General features: G+C 41.3%; 1 protein-coding gene across 2 annotated transcripts in view; it reads left to right on the top strand.

Moving 5' to 3' along the window:
* The window catches only part of si:ch211-137a8.4 (spore wall protein 2), a 54,225-nt gene extending 38,456 nt beyond the window's left edge, over positions 1-15,769 (top strand). For both annotated transcript variants that reach the window (XM_038308506.1, XM_038308507.1), the window contains exons 3-4: positions 7,386-7,892; positions 15,229-15,769. In XM_038308506.1, the coding sequence (XP_038164434.1) occupies positions 7,386-7,892; positions 15,229-15,251 (530 nt within the window). In that variant the 3' untranslated portion in view covers positions 15,252-15,769. The remainder of the gene's footprint in view (positions 1-7,385; positions 7,893-15,228) is intronic.
* Positions 15,770-17,570: the final 1,801 nt, after the last annotated feature.

Below are 17,570 nucleotides of genomic sequence, written 5' to 3'. Positions count from 1 at the left end.
CAAAGTATTTCTCGACCAGAACTTTGGCTACCGTAAGTGCTTTCTGGTTCCTGGTGGGAAACGCCTGAGCATAACGCGTAAAATGGTCAGTTACCACTAATACATTGCTGATTCCATGGGAATCCGGCTCCATGGAAAGGAAATCTATGCAAACTAGGTCCATTGGCCCACTACTCACAATTTGCTGCAGGGGTGCTGCCTTTTTGCAAGGTGCCTTTCTCAAAGTACATTCTCCACAATCCTTGATGTACTGTTCTGCCTCTGATGTCATCTTGGGCCAGTAAAACCTACTCCGTAAAAGGTCAGTCAAACGCTCTACCCCTAAATGACCCATGTCATCATGTAGGGATCGCAAGACAGCCCCTCTGAACTCAGCGGGAAGTACTAGCTGGGTTGTACCTTCCCCTGTTGGTTTCTGACACTTCCTATACAGAAGCCCATCTTGTATTACAAGACGAGCTTTCTCCCTCTTGAAAAGACTGAGCTCTGTATTGGCTTCTATGTCATCTGGCCACCTCCCTTGCTGAACTGCTGTCCTCACTGCCCTAATAACACCATCTTCCTGCTGTCCCTTCTCCAAGTCAACTTTAGACATTTGTCTCAAGGAAACCAAATCAAGGTGAGTATGAAATGCAAACTCATGGGGAATGCACTGCTGGGAGGCGCCCAATTGGTCTACATATCGGGGTGTCCCATCTGACTGCTCTACAGCCAGTGTCTTTGCACAGATAGACTGAACCCCCTCATGTGGAATCTGCGCCCACCCTTCCCCCTCTCCTGCCAGGTTCCTGGACAGTAAATCTGCATCCACATTCATCTTGCCAGGTCGGTACTGGATGTCAAAATCATAGGTCGCTAATGCGGCTAACCACCGGTGCCCTGTAGCATTAAGCTTGGCTGTGGACAGCACGTAGGTCAAGGGATTATTGTCGGTTCGTACTGTGAACTTCGCCCCATACAGGTAATCATGGAATTTGTCCGTGATTGCCCATTTAAGTGCCAAGAACTCCAGTTGGTGTACGGGGTAACGCTGTTCAGTGGCACTCACCCTTCGGCTTGCAAAGGCTACTGGCCTAAGTCCCTCTGGATATTCTTGGTACAACACAGCACCAAGCCCTTTCAGACTAGCGTCCGTATGTAAGATGTAAGGCTTGTGAGGGTCTGCAAAGGCAAGAACAGGTGCATTTGTTAAGCAACCGATGATCTGATGGAAAGCCTCAGAACACTCCCGACTCCACCGCTTACCAAACGGCTCTGACTCTCTAAGATAGGTCTCTGCCTTCTCTTTGAGATGGCTTTTCCCTTTGTTGGTAGGTGCATACCCCTTGGTGAGATCTGTGAGAGGCCTAACTATTTTGGAATAATTTTCCACAAATCGGCGATAATAGCCACAGAACCCCAAGAAAGACCTCAGAGACTTCAGATCAGTGGGCTGAGGCCAGTTAGTGACTGCCCTAACCTTCTCAGGATCAGTAGCAATACCATCGGCTGATATAATGTGCCCCACATACTTCACCCTCGGTTGGCAAAACTGACACTTATCCAGCGACAGTTTTAACCCAACCTCTTCGAGCCGATCAAGGACCTTTAGAAGCCTCTCTTCGTGTTCCTCCAAGGATCTTCCAAAAACAATCAGGTCATCCAGGTAAACTAAAACCTGGAGCAAATTCATATCTCCCACTGCCCTCTCCATCAATCGTTGAAATGTCGCAGGGGCCCCAGTGACTCCCTGCGGCATTCGCTCAAACTGGTAAAACCCCAGGGGGCAGATAAAAGCTGTTTTCTCTTTATCTGCATCGGCCATGGCAACCTGATAGTAACCCGACCTCAGGTCCAGTACAGAGAACCACTGACTTCCTGTTAGACAGTCAAGCGCATCCTCAATACGAGGGGTGGTATATTGGTCGGGTACAGTACGGCGATTCAGGGTCCTATAGTCAATACACATTCTGACACTGCCGTTCTTTTTCCGAGCTACTACTATCGGAGAGGCATAAGGACTTCGTGACTCCTTGATAATCCCTGCTTTCAAAAGATCTTTCAAGTGTTTACGAACATCTTCAATATCCGCAGGAGCCAATCTCCGTGAGCGTTCTCTAAAAGGCCTGGTGTCTGACAGCCTGATATGGTGCTCAACCCCTTTAGCGAGCCCCACATCCCATTCATGCAGGGAAAACACCGTGGCTCTGCTCGACAACTTCTGTCTTAGCCTATCTTTCCAGGACTCTGGGATGGGTGAATCACCAAAGTTAATGAGCTTAGGGAAGAGGCCTGTGGATCTCTCTTTAGCCTCAGCCTCAGGCTGCAGAGTAGTCATCACAGGATCAACTGCACAGAGACATCCAAGTACTGTACCGACCGGGAGAACTGTTTCCCGTGTTGACTCGTTGTGTACCTGCACAGGGAAATGATTCACATCTACTTCAGAACTGGACAAAATCAATGGCTGAAGTGACACCCCCACTGGGAGGGAACCCATGGGTAATGTGTCCACCATCAGCACCTCTTGGCCCAATGGTTTCTCCAAATCCACTGTACACATAACTTTACAGTCACCACCAGCTGGTACAGACAGTGGGCCTGGGCCCATCCATTTTACATACCCTAGGTCCTCCTCACTGATTGGCTGAACCCCACTCACAACTGGCTTCTCAGGTCGAATGCCCAGAGTTTGAGCTATGTCAACACCCGCAGCCTCTCTACAGAGTTGAGCCAACCTTTTAAAAAGGCTAGCGTTGGTCCCCAAAACAACGGGGATCTGATCTGGACTCCTGGGACCAGGGCAAACCAAGGCCAACACAGAGAGAGATTCTTTGGCACCTGCAACACATTCAGGGAATTCTATCTCCACCAGGATGTAACCAAGGTAGGGATAACTGGTGTCACTTAACCCCCAAATGGCTAAACCGGACACAGGAAGGATTGGGACATCTGACAAATGCTGCTTGTACCAGTCCTCAAAAATAATGGTAACTTGTGAGCCACTATCCAGTATGGAATCACATTGATTACCATTCACCTTCACTGGTACAATAGAAGGGGGGCCTATCAATCCCTTCGGAATAGTCCCACCCCCTACTGATGTCACCTCACTTTTCTTTACAGAGCAAACAGTATCAGAACCTTCACTAGCGGGGCTAGACACCCTTCCTTCTTTGGCTTTCTTTAAAGACTGAATGAGCTTCTGAATAACTTTGGACTGATTTTCCGCGTTCTGACATTTATTAGCATAATGTCCATTTTCACCACATCTATAACAGATGCTGTCATCTGAGGCTCTGCTGAACTTAGCGACCTGTGTTTTGCCTTTGGCTGATCTGGAGGGTTCAACATGTAGTGCATTAGCAGGTGTATCAGGGCTTTTTGCTGTCGTAGTCGCCACCTTCTTTTGTAGCCTCTTCACCTGCTTCTTTAACGCAGCTATTTCGGGGTCCTCGCAGCTTTCCGGCCCTAAGCCCAGCGCTTCTGGATTTGGCCCTGGATCACTGTCTACTTCAGGCCGAGATGTGGACTTCATAGCAGCAAACATTGATCTTAACTCTTTAATGTCTGCTCTCAGGGACTGTATGTCAGTTTGCTGGCTGTCTGTATGGCTTTTCGCCTGCACCCTATGGACAGATGTGCTAAGCTTAACCCTGGCAGCTGCATATTCTTCTTCGGCTCTGATTTCCGTTAGTAGCTCAAGAAACTTGGGAGGATTTTGCCTTCTTTCCCTCAATTTTAGCTGCACTAACATAAGATCTGAGTATATGGCACCCCTCAATAGTTGCTCCACTCGGGCTGCATGAACACGACTGGCCTCCATACCACCCCTGCTAACTATTAAGGTAAGCGACTGTTCTACCCGCCTCAAGAAGTCTGAGAGTTTCTCATCTCTTTCTTGTTGCATCAGTCGGAACTTGAAGTACAGGTCCTCACCTGACTCTGCCGAACCAAATGCACTCTCAATGGCATCCAGACACTGGGAGGGGGTTATATCTGCTTCAGCTGTTCTTATCGCCTTTACAACCGCAAGAGCAGGTCCCCTGAGACATTCTATAAGTCGTCTGCGCTTTTCCTTATCTGAACAGTCACTTTCCTCAACCATCCAACGAGCTTGCTCTAACCAATGTTCTAATGCCTCTTCCCCTGGTGGTGTAGGTACAGAGCCCGAAAAAATTCGCAAGCGGTGGTACCCACTGTATTCTCTTACTGGTCTATCCACCTTCACCAAAACATCACCGACAGCACGAATAATTGACTCCACTGAGCTAGTTGGCGGATTAGAGTCAAACAGGGTTTTTAACGACTCTGGCTGATCTCCCTGCGTTGCTGGACTCTGGGCGGCAATAAAAATGGGCCATTTTTCATCCATGGAAGGGTGGCACACCTCAGCCGGAACTTTTGTCGGATCAACTTTTTCCCTGCACTCACACAGCACCATCACCCGACCCAGCTTTTGGTTGTACATACGACCCCTTACTCTTACCCGCCCCAGGGCTTTTACCGTTTCCAGGGTTTCCTCTATCCGTGCTACTTCAATGCCTTTAGGAACGAGCACCAGAACTACATGGTCTTCATCCAGGGACTCACCCTGGCACCAGTCTCTAAGTCCAGTCACTACCTCTGAACACACTGCCTTAATGTCCATTATGGTCAGATAACTAATAAACCCTTATTTTGAAACTTGTGGGTTTTTTTTTTTTTTTTTTTTTTTTTTTTTTTTTGAAAGCAAGATTTTGTTTTCCTGACCACCTTCACCAATCCAGAGCTCTGACCTCTGTTGCCTTAAGTGAAAAAGTTAGACTCACAGCGTACTCTTTAAAACAACTTAGTTTTTCCAGAGGCAGCAATGATATTGCTGCAATGCCAACTCTAAAAAAATATATATTAAACTAATAATAGTGGGAAAGAAGAAAAAGAAAAAAAAAAATCTTGCTGTTTAATTTTGCTCCCTATAAACACAACAACTGCATAGAAGGCTCATTTAAACAAACAATCCCAGCGGTGCCTCCATTTTTATGTAGCACCCCGCAACAGTCTTTCTGGTTCTAACGGGGTGGAATAACCTGAGCTCTTAAACAAAGTGGTATCTCTACCCTTAAAGATTGGTGCTGAGTCCCATGAACACAATAAGCACAACCTATAAATCTGCTTTTCCCACTTTGAACTGTATGTATTCACCTACCTACCCTGATGAGCAGTCACACACCATATACCATTCACAGGAAGAGATAGAACCTAACTTAAAGAAATAGAAATCTTATAAGCAGCACTCAAAATAAACACACATTTATTGAACTCAAACTCTTTTACTTAAGCTTAAACACAAACATATGCAATCTAACATTCAAACATTTTCATATATATCAAAACCCAGATGAGTCTCTCCCCATTTACCCCAAAAGGAAACTTAAAGCCGGCATCTACAAAAAAAAACAGTTCAGTTCGGAGCAGGCCTGGATGGGTCGCACGTGCGCTTTTTTCTTACCCGACGAACGTCCCCAGGAGGTGGATACCATTCAAAAAAAACCCAGACAGCGTGGGCAAACCTCCTCTTAGCAGCAACCAGTCCGGCTCTGCGGAATCTTCTTGCCCCGTGTCTGGAAATCAACACACAGTCTCCGCTCCTTGTGTTAGCTAGCCGCTAGCAACTTAGCTGGATCCTGCTAACTCTGGCCACTGTTCTAGCAACCAGAACCGCTTCACTGGTTGAGTTGGTCACTCACCCAGTCCACCATCATCCATCTGATGTCCGAAAGAGTTCTGTCCGCACACCTTCTTTTCACCAGACAAACGCAATCATCCACCCGGGTTGTGTCGTTACGCTGCGGGCATCTCGTCGCCTGCGGCCACCATCTTGCTCCTCCCTCTCTTCCTTCCCCCGGCTCCAGCTCCCCACTTCGGTTCCTCGTACTTCTCTTTTTTCCTTTCTCTCACTCGGTTTGGCTCTTCATCTTAACATCACATTCTACTTAAACTATCATTTATAGCAGTTAAACATTTCTGCAACTTTTATCACAGTTTTGAGTAAATCATACATCAATTACACTTTACATATTTCAAAATAAGAAACAAATGAAACTTTAACATTACATATATTAAACTTCTTAAAGTTCCCTCTAGTCCCAAATGAACCTAATCATTCTTTTATCATTAATGCTTTTTAACACAACACTTTTAACCTCTTCATACCCTTTAACTTATTTATGCTTTTTAAACTATTTATACTCACAGCCACAAACTATTATAACTGTAAGCTGAACTCACAGGGGTTACACGTGCTTTCACGTAAGAGTCTCCAAAAGTCGCTAATTTGTCGCTAGTCCCTTTTTTAAAAAGAGTCGCTGGAGGGGTCTAAAATATAGCGACAAAGTCGCTGAGTTGGCAACACTGGGGCGCGAAAGTTTATTCCGTTACAAATAATATGCCGACGTCACGTCAATCATTATTTTGGCACTTCAGTTCCAGGTGAAATTTTTCTCATATCTAATGTTCTTTTAATTAGACTGCATGTAGGCTATTAATGATTACTTTGTGGGTTTGATTGGTCTAAAAAGCGGCAACATACAGCTTTAAGGACAGTTTGCTCTCACACATTCTATATTTATAGTCTCACACACACACACACACACACACACCGGAACTTGGCGCGCCCCACCTGTCACGTCTCAATTCCCCACCAGTGGGTCGCGCCACACACTTTGAGAACTGCGGGTCTAAGGTAATGCTGGTGGATTTTTATTTGGATCTTGTGCAAAAGTTGAAAATCCACTTGAGGCAATTAAGAGATAATTTGAGCAGAGGATTGAAGGAACTGACCAACAACAGGGTTTAAAATATCAGGTTTTTTGTTAGCAACCCAGCTATACAATGATAAAAAGATATTTCTAAAGGCTACAGTGTTCCAGTTGACTTTGTGTTTCAGCCTTTCTATGGAATGTCCACAGGTGATAAAAGCTTAAAAGTAAAAAAAAAAAAACAATCCACTGGACTTTGTTTCCATGTTTGAAGATGTTTCTCTGCTCATCCAGGAAGCTTTCTAAATTCAAAATGTCAGAAATAGCGTTGAGTTTGAGGCTTTATACAGTAGCCCAAAAGAGCCTTGTTCGTTAGAAAACATGCAAATTGAAACGGACGAACGGGTCCACCCCTTTGGAATTGGGGTCATTTGTCTTCTTTTGTTAGCCTGCAATGCCCCATACCTATCTATGTCTCTAAAATGTCTCTGAAATCTCTCTTATAACTACACCCCTTTTAGAGACATAGAAAGGTATGTGTGCTCAAAGATATATCTTACATTTTGAATTGAAAAAGCTTTCTGGATGGGAAGCGAAACATCTTCAAACTTGGAAACAAAGAGTTTGATGAAGTCAATTTTCACATTGAACCATTTCTCCCTTCAGGTGAGGAAGCAAATGTAGATGAAGGCAAGGACTCCAAATCAGCCAAGGCCAAACGTTCCCACTTCGGCCGGGCAGTTTCCCTGAAGAATTTCATCATGCGAAAGGGCAAATCTGGCAGCGTTGACCAGGGCGAGGGTGCCACAGAGGAAGGGGAGGCTGCAGAGGGAGGCGATGCTGCAGAGGAGGGTGGTGCTGATGGTGAAGCTGAGGAAGTAACCAAGGAGACCAATGACAAAGAGGCAGCAACTGAGGAGAAGACGGAACCTGAGGAGACCACAGCCAAGGAGGAGAAGGAGCCAGAGCAGACAGCGACAGAAGCACCGGGGACCAATGGCGAAACCGGTTGCTCCAATGGCGTGGCGGAGGAGAACGCTACGGAAAATCACCACGAGGAGGACAAGGAGCAGCCAACGGAAAGCAGCCCTGTGAAGAAAAGCAAGGAATCTGGAGGGGTGAAAGATGATGCCAACGCCAAGATCATCAATGCTACAGCGGCCGTGAACAGCGGTGAGTTCGAGCGTGTCCACTGTGACCCTGATGAGCCTCAAAACGGCTACAAAGGAGGAAATACTAACAACAGACAACAACAAGAAGCAGAACTAACAAACAACAGCAGGAAGCAAATCAAAGGCAGCAACGTTGAGTCAAAGCTAGCACTAACCGAGACCAGGGAGGAGAAGGGGAGAGGCTGTGACCTGGAAGGGAGGGAGGAGGGAGAAGATGATGAGGAGGAGAAGAGGAGGAAGAGGGACCTCCATGAAGCAGCAGTGGCTATTGTGCAAAATGTGATGTCAGCAGCTACCAACCAATTAGAGAGGGAGCTGAGCATCAACAATGGCTTGAATGGTGGCTATGAGGCTGACGTTAGATATTGACTGTGCAAACATAATCACTTTATTCACAGTTATTTTTTCACAGTTTCCTAAAGATATTTACACACAGATTAAAACACTGTCATGTGGCAAAAGTTATGCTGCACAAGTATGTAAACTGTTTATTCTTTAGGGGACAGTATTTAGGCTGATGTTAACCGAAAGGGACAGGAACCAAAAGGTGAAGAGGCCGAACTGGTTGAATCAGCCTTCCTGTAAGCAGAGGGAAACTGTGGAAACACCTTAAATCAACAAAATGAATATTATGATGAATGGAAAACGTCACATTTTCCTAATCTGAATGTTCTATGAGTAAAGATTCAATACCATAAGGTGCCCAAAACATTATCAGCCCTTCAAGATTTCCCACTTTCCTTGATGGGCCCTTGGCTAGTCAATGGCTGGTCCTTGACTGGCCCCCTACAATTCCTTTTTAAACATCAATCTTTGTACCAAAATATTATCTCTGTCAAGTTTTGTGGACATTAAGATATAAAGAGCAGCGTCAGACCCTGTAATTCAGTAAAAGGGTTGAGTCAGAGTAAAAAAATGCACGCCAAGGAGAAGGCTGGAAGTTTTAGGGGATTTCGTTGGGAGTTGGAGGGAAGTGGGCTGCCATTCGGCTGGCTTTTGACTGGGAAGGACCATTTTTAATGGCTGCTACAGTATGTAACAGCCTTCTCTGTGCTTGTAGCTTGCTTTGTATTCTCCGATAGATTCTGTCCTACTCGTTTATGAATATTTCTGTGGCTCATGTCAACCATTATAACCGTGAGAATGGGACCAACAAGTATACTCTCTGTGATTGGCCTCTTTTTAGGTAATCCCACCTCTATTATTTCCTTCCATGTTGTGAGTAGTAATGTTTGCACCTAGACATTAATACATAGACATCTCATTGATTGGATTGGGCCATTGCTGAGACTTGGTTGTCTTATTTGTAGAGGCAACACTGTGCTGTGAACTAGGTGCTACAAATTCAGACAGTTTAACAGATATTTACATTAATCTCACCCTTATAAAGTCACACACAAATGCTTTTAAGAAGATGGCATTTAAAATAATGTATTATAGCATCTTAGATGACTACAATAACTTTATTGATCATTATAACAGTTGTAGAAGTAAAAATAGTGTATAAACTATTGCCAGTAAAACAAGACTTCATTGAAGCCTTACTTTATCAGTATATATACATTAGCACAAATGTAGCATTACTCATTTTAGAGCATATTGCTACTGTGGTCAGAACACATTCATGACTGTGTTAGACTAAGTTATTAAATGATGACTTCATTTAGCCAAATTTTACACTTTAAAAACCAGCAATTAGCCTTAAGATGTTCTGCTAACGTTACTAGCCACAATTAGGAAGGATTACCTGAAAAGTAGCCAATCACAGATGGTTTACTTTCTCAGAATGGTTCTATCCTTAAATTTGGCAAAGTTGACATGTGCACACAGAAACAGATGCACAGGCCGGTAGGAAAAGAGCTGCAGGCCCCTAAAAACCAAGACAGAGCAGAGAAGCAGCATGAACTCATGCTTGTGACATATATGGGGCCTTGTTGTATCGAATCTACATTCACAAGACGTACAAAATGTTTGTGGAGAGTATTTTACATGCATTTGTCTTAAATAAAACTACTTGTATGAGAATTATTATTGTGCTCTTTTGGTAGAATGATATGTTCATAGAACATAAGCTGATCATGTGCCCCTGCAAAACACTAATCAGTTAATTAACTGATTAAATGGTCAATTTTAAGAAGTAATTCAGAAAAAAAAAATATTAATGGAATTGTTGAATTTTGTTGAGCAGTAACTTAAAATATTAAAATAAAAAACAGGTAGATTTGAGTTCAATTTATTGCAATTTGGTTTGCATCACTTTTCTTTGTTGAGCTGTTGAAATGTTTGGTCATAGGGAGTGTGAAGAATAGGAAAGTTTGGAAACCAATGTATTACGTCATAAAAGTGTAATATTGTTTTTGATCCAATAAAATAAACAATTTGGTGAAAGAAAAAAATTATTACATACAGCTAGCGTTTCTGGAAAGTTGAGGTGCCACATGTCTCTGCGTGATGTTGCTATAAGAAATTGAAACAATGACCTTGACTGGCTGTGATAGAATGATCCAGTTAGGTTTCCAGGAGTTTTTTTCCAGACTAGTGGGGCATAAGCTGCTTCATGTTTGGTTGTGGGTATGCAGAGTAGATTTGAGCCAGAAGACCTTAGAAGACGCGGTGATTGATCCACTGACATCTTTAATGTATTTTGAAGCTAAGCTATTCAGTGATTTATACACTTACAGAAGTATTTTAATGTCTGTTTAGTGATATACAGGAGATTGTGGAGGGACTTTAGATCTGGGCTGATTTTCTTCACTTTATCAGTTTTAGTAAGGAAACTGGCAGCGGTATCCTAGATCAGGCTCGGCTGCATGATCCATTTTTTTAAGCAGATCAGTGAAGAAAAAATTGCAGTAGTTAATTTTACTAAAGAAAACTAATTAGCTTTTCAAGGTCCTGCTGAGACATTTGTCCTTTAATCCAAGGGATCGTCTTTAGATGATTGAAGCCCGAGTTTGTTATCACCATGTGAACTCAGTGATTGATCATGTTTGAGTCCATTACTACACCGAAATTTAGAGCCTGGGCAGAGTTTTTTTTTGTAGCTGTTGTAGCTGTAATAACTAATGCTTTGTGCTAACTTCTGATTGCTCTTCCTTTGGTCCAGATATTGTTACCTCAGTTTTGTTTTGATTAAGCTGCAGAAAATGTTGTCCCATCCATGTGTTGATTTCTTCTCTGCATTTATCCAGAGTTGTAATGCTTTCATAGTCTCCTGGTGACATTGTAATGAATAGTAATTTCTTATCTGTATAGTTATAATAACTTATGTGGTTTATAAGTTAGGGAGCATGTAGATGTTGAATAGCAATAAGCCTGAGATGCTTCCTTGGGTAACACCGCGTCTTTTATGTGGTCTCTGATGTAAAATTACCAACTGAGACACAAAACAAATCCCTTTTCTTCAAAAAGTATATAAACCAGTTTAATGGTGGACCAGTAAGGCCAACCTAGTTTTTCAGGCACTCTGATAAAATAGAGTGATCGACAGTGTCTAAGGTCCAACTGTAGGTCCATGGTTTTTCCACAGTCTGGGTTTATAAGGACTTAGGCTATGTTCACACAGCAGTCTGAAGTGACCCAAATCCGATTTTTTTGCCCATATGCAACCTGTATCTGATCTTTTCATGGCAGTCCAAACAACTCAGATCTGGGGTTTTTCCAATGCAACCCAGGCCACTTGGCTATGTGTTCCTGAATCTGAAACTGTGTCTGAACAGCCAGGTCGCATTCATCCGACCATTAATACTGAACAAAGGTCACTATTCTGTGTCTTGCTACAACCATGGTGGACGATGATGCGGAGAGTAGTATCTATATTGAAAACATTGTTTTTTTAAGGTTGGGAAAGATCACTAGATGCGCTCCGGCACTACCATCCATATTTACTTCAGTAAACACAGCGCACGCTGGATTGTGACATTATTACGTCTTCCACTGCGCATGCGGGACACTTGCATTTTATAAATGCAGTTCACACAGGAGATCACATACAAGTCGCATATATTTGGAAATATGAACGGCAACGCGACAAAAATCAGATTTCACAAAAAAAATGTGAATTGAGCATTCAGGCCTGCGGTGTGAACGTAGCCTCAGAAACGGCCTTGGCAAGAACATTAGCCAGGAGACAAATCAGACCAGCATTCTAACCAGGCATTTGACCATTCTTCTGGCATCATCTGTCATATGGACAATGTAGGGTTTCTGCAGGTTTAAGATACTCTAACTGAAGGGTAATTAAGATCACTTATAAACATTTATTACTTAGATTTAAGATCCACACAAACATTAGGAAGCTGACTTTGCAGAAAGCTAATCATTGTTAATGACGCTTTTATCAGCTCCAGTTATAGCCAACACCAGTACTGTTTCAAAATTAGATGCAATACGCCAGTTAAACATGGGTGGGGGGTTGGGGGTAGACAACACAAAGACATCAAGTTTATAACAAAGGAAAGAAAGATAATCAAAAGATTTAGGGGTGAGTTGCCTTTTAAAATCATTTGTCTACAAATAGTATAGTATGTTCAATGGCACTACAGAAACGTAGCTGTTAAAACAATATTCTGACTATTCTCTCACACAATTAAGAATAATCTTTTTTGGGACTAAAATCTAATTTTACACTAATGCTAAAGGTTAGAATCAAAGTTTCTGTGATGAGTTTCTAAACAATAAATCATTACTGTGTGTAGGGTGAAAACATCCTCAAGTTTCCCTCTGCTTCCTGTCTTTTCGCTGAGTTAGACCTGTCTACTGAGCTAATTCAGGATTGAATCTGTCAAACATTGCTGTTGACTTTTTTTTAATAAAGCACAGAGATATGGAGAAAAAGAAGCCTTCCTTTTTAAAAGACTTTAATGTAGCATCACATTCATGAAGAATCCAGGCAACAGGACTCAGCTGATGAGAGCCAGATTTAGAGCAGTTAGGAAGCCTATTGTTTTGGGACGTTTACAAGCACAGAAATAACTGACAGGCTGCTGTAGGGGCTAACTGACCTCAACAGCCAGTAAACACAAACTAGACTTAAACATGTCTTCCACTAATGTGTGGTCCACTCAGTGCTCTCACTCCTCTCTGTCAACTACTATGTTTGAAGCTTTTCTCTTGTTACCACCTGCTTGGAGCAGCCAGATGCTGAGCAACAGCAGGTGAAATGCCTGTAAACCTCTTCCATTATTAATTATTCCCGCCTCCTCTCCATTCAGACTACTTCGTGAGGCTCGGCGTCCAGCAGCCGCCTTGCTTTGATCTGTAAATGGCTCAGCAGATGCTCCCAGAAAGCCAAACAGCTCCAACCACAGCAGCACAGTTTACTGGAGGCCTCTTTCAACCTCTGCTTCTTTTAATGAACTTGTTCTTTGAAAAGCACACAAATATCCCGGTCATATGCATTTCAGAAAGTCTAATTTAATTGTTTAAATTGAAAAAAGCAACCAAAGAAAGAAAAAATTGGTGCTAATGTGACGTGGTGATTGCAGAACTAGCCCAATCAATTTACTTTGTGTAGCACTGTCTCTGTTACATTGCATTCTAATTAAGGATGTACATCTGAAAAAAATATGACTATGAATTATTCTTTTTCTCTATTGATCCATTTGGTCACCCATCGAGGAAGTATTTTACGTAAATTTATGTTTTATCTATTTTTAAAAAACTGAAAATAAACCCTCATAAATGAGAAATCAACAATTTTGCATTCCAGGGGGGAGTTCAGGAACCAAAACTGTCCATAATAGCTTTATTATTAATGTTCTGACTTTGTGAGGATTAGCTGCAGACTGAACACATAGGCCTACTTGACAACCTTTCCAGATATTTATTTATTTTTAAAAAGCCTAATTTCGTTATTATCTGACCTTGTTGGCTGTTTATAGAGCCTGAAAAATCTAAATTAAGTTAAATTATGAATTATATTAAATTTGCATATATCGCCTTCCAGACATTTCTGTAGTCTACTACAGAAATAGTTTAGATAGATTTAAGTCAAAAGATTTTTTTGAATAAGGAAGTTAAATGTTTTTTTTTTATTGTCATCCATGTGGACCTTTAGGGTAAGACTACTAAAAGCACAACAGTAATCTCTTTCTGTTGGATCTTCCAGGTACAAAGTATTTGGTAAAAACGCTTCTTCTGTAGACAAATCTGTCATTAGTGGAAAAAAGTGGGTGCACAGGCCATTTTTGACAAAACTTTCTTCACAATCTTCCAGCAATTGATAGGATCTAGTAGCTCTTCCAGTTCCATTAAATTGTAGTTCTAGTAGTTAGCCGTGTTTGTTGAAGGAAATTCAGTATTACTTTAAAGGGGAGACATGGTTGTAGATGATAATCCATTAAACAAAGCGACACAATGCCTTGTCAGCAAAGTTGCATTTATTAGGCTAAATGTTTTCTGATAGTTGAATTCATTATGTAGCTAATAGATTTAAAAACTAACAGGCGTAAGCTCAGGTAGTTCAATCTGCTTTTAGTAATGCCAAAAATAAGACACGAGAGGTTAGTTTACAAACCCTAATAAAATTGTTTAACAAGTCGCACTTATCAGCCATAGATTAGCTTTAACTCGCTAACTGGTCATAGTTAACATTGTTGTCTCCATGTCTGTAGTCTACTAGAGATCAATCAAGCATAGAAGATCAATTAATAGTGAATATAATTAAGGTTTCACTAGGCTGTGTCACTGAGCCTTGAGTTTAACAATTTTCCGTTTAACTAGCTAACAAAGCAATAGCTCAAACAGCTATTTCAGAGTTTACTGTGAAGGAAGGCATATTGTCAAGAAAACATCAAACCAATTGAGTCTGTCAATCAGTAGAAGATTAGAATAAAAGCTTCAGCGGACAGCTTCCTTCGGATAGAGTTAGCTCTAACATGCTAACTTTAGGAACAGGCATACGTAGCTGAAAACCAGATTAATAGCCTTATTTTTCTCTGTAATCTGTGTTTTTTGGGGGGTTTTGTTGCTAAACAGTGACTGACCAACTTGAGCCCCTCTGTTTCATTATATTTCAACCTTTTTTTTTTACTGTATTTCTGAACATAGAGATGAAGAAGATGTTAGAGAATAGAATTAAGAAAAACAGATAGAGCACATCAAAACGCCGCCATTGGTCTTTATGTTGGTTTTTGTGTAATGATCATTTATAATGTGACAGTGTTGTTTTTTTCTTTCTGTGCATCCTTTAACACTAAAATAACTAACAACACAAACTACCAGCATCTGTACTAAACCACTAAACACACATCTAACCTTTTTTTGTATGACTGCTTTTATTATTATTACTCTATTTTTAATTCATTTTTTCAATCTCTTTTGTTATCATTTGCCAGACAAAAAGGCGGGAAACGTGTGAGGCCAAACAAAGAGGATTAAAACTGCCCGGGATTCGCTGAGCAAGGAGCTCTGAGCCCCACCCCCAACTCCTCCTCCTCTTCCTCCTCTCTCCCTTCATCCCTCCTACTTCCTCTTGAGTAATCGGTGTAATCACATTTAAACAGATCACCACGGTGAGAAAGAGATGGTCGGAGCGAATGAGAGGGTTGTAATTCATGTAGATGAGAAGTAGAAAAAAATTCTTACTCAGAAAGCAATAATCCCCCCCCCATCCCAGTCATCCCTTCATCCCTCCATCTCCCTTCGTCCAGGTCATGCAAATAAAAGTGCATCCAGTTGTTTTTGTTTTGTTTTTTTAAGTTTTTCCTTGCTTGTCTGTGAGATTTTATATTGTCTATGAGAGAAAAGAAAACGCAGAAATGTAAAAAAAATACAAAGTGAGACATTCCTTCCCCTGTAGCTTCCCCCTTCATCTCCTGTCCAGTTACTTAGCCTTTGTTCACTTCAGAAAGGAGGGTTTAAATGTAAAGGAAAAAAACAAAACAAAAGAAGATGAAAAAAGACTTAGTTTTCTATTGACAGCCATTTTTGTTTGTAGTCCCCCTCTGTCAGCCCCAGTCTTCCCAGCGCCCTTGTAGATCTTTTCCAGCAGGACTATGTTGCTAAACTGCCCTGAGGACTGCCGCCTCCCCCCCCCCCCCCCCCCCCCCACCCTAATCAACACTGCAATGTCTTCAGCTCTGTGTGTTTAATGTTTTTAGACTGTTATATTGTGTACATGGAATAAAAAAGAAAAGAAAAGAAAAGCAGCATTGAATACTGAAGTAAAATGTTTCTTTTTCTGTTTTTTTCCTGTTTGGTTTTTGATTTCTTGGTTTGTTTTTTAAAAAACACCATCTTCTCACTGTTACTGCAGTCTGACAGTATGTTGTAATAAATGAAAGATAAAAAAATCAACAATAATAATATTAATCTTAATAATGATGTTTTGTTGGTCCAAGTTTTCACATGTCCGCTAGCAAATTGTCAAGAAAAAGATAGAACAATAAAGACTAAAATCTAACAACTAAGATGCAAGTCACTGTGGCTTTTTTCTCCTATTGTCTGAATGATTCAGCCAGTGTGCGGGTTTTTCTTGTGGGCGGACATGGAATGTGATTGGTTGGACATTATTCTGCGTGTTGATAATCTCAACCATTTACGTAATGGGAGGAGTAATTCGAGAGTCCTTTGTGTTAAAGATCTGTGTGTATTATGGGATGTAAGTAGCTGAACGGGACGTCCATATGCCAGCTGAAGAGGCTTGACACCCTCGCTGTTATACACACATGATTAAACACAGAAGTCTCTGACCTCATGTTTGCACCTTTTATCACAGCGTATGTTGAGGTCTCCGGTATTAAGTGCAAATGTTTTTATCTTTATTTGAAAACAAGTGGATGTGGATTAGTTCTGCCCTTTTTATATAAATACAAAAATGAAAAATGAGCCTTCAGTCCTCTAAAGGATTGCAGGCCAAAAAGGTTCAGCAGATTTATTTTAGACAAACATGAAGAACAATCCTTTAATCCATTGCTGCTCACAAATACATGATGCCTGATTATAATATGATCAACAGTCTGCCCCCGTGGATTAGGATGGATTTATGACAGTTCAGAAATTCATCTACAACTTCCACTCAAGGGTTATTGAAGCTGTAGCTCATATTAACTGATGGATTCCTACTGGCTTTTTCAAATTCACATTCAAAACTGTTACTATGTCTGATTTCTGTTAAATCAGAGAAAAACATAATATTTTTTCAGCCTTGCCTAAGCTTTTTAGAAATGAAAAGTAACAAACACCCAAAAATTCCTTTAAAAAAACTATAATTGACATCTCAGTTGAAGCCAATCTGATCCACAATGGTTTAAGCGGGTCAATGCGCCAGGTGGAGCTGTCATTTTGGGACAATGCTGAAAACTGAGGCTAATGTGCTTTTAACATCCTAAAAGAGAATCTACTCTAATAAAAGGACTGATTTACATTGTCCTGCCAAAGACAGAGTCTTGATCATGACATTTATTCTGTAAATTATCAACAGAGTTCAAAGCATTTCGTAAACCAAACTGTTGTTAAATAAAAGTAATTTCTACTGTGTACCCGTAGTTATGCATGGAAGATGCCACACAAAAAAAGTAAAAAAAAAAAAAAAGATGTACTAGGGAGTTAGAAAGGTGTGACTTTCTAGTTTCCAAGGATACTAGCAATGAGGGGCATTCCTCCAATGTGAGATTAATAAAGTTCTATTAATAAATCCTTCTCTTTCAAAATGTTTAAAAAGGGATGTAAAATAAAA

Source organism: Cyprinodon tularosa, unplaced genomic scaffold (assembly GCF_016077235.1).
Source record: "Cyprinodon tularosa strain WSP-4 unplaced genomic scaffold, ASM1607723v1 ctg639, whole genome shotgun sequence".
Lineage (NCBI taxonomy): Eukaryota > Metazoa > Chordata > Actinopteri > Cyprinodontiformes > Cyprinodontidae > Cyprinodon > Cyprinodon tularosa.
The sequence above is the reverse complement of the archived record's forward strand: the minus strand, read 5'-3'. Positions and strand labels throughout refer to the sequence as shown.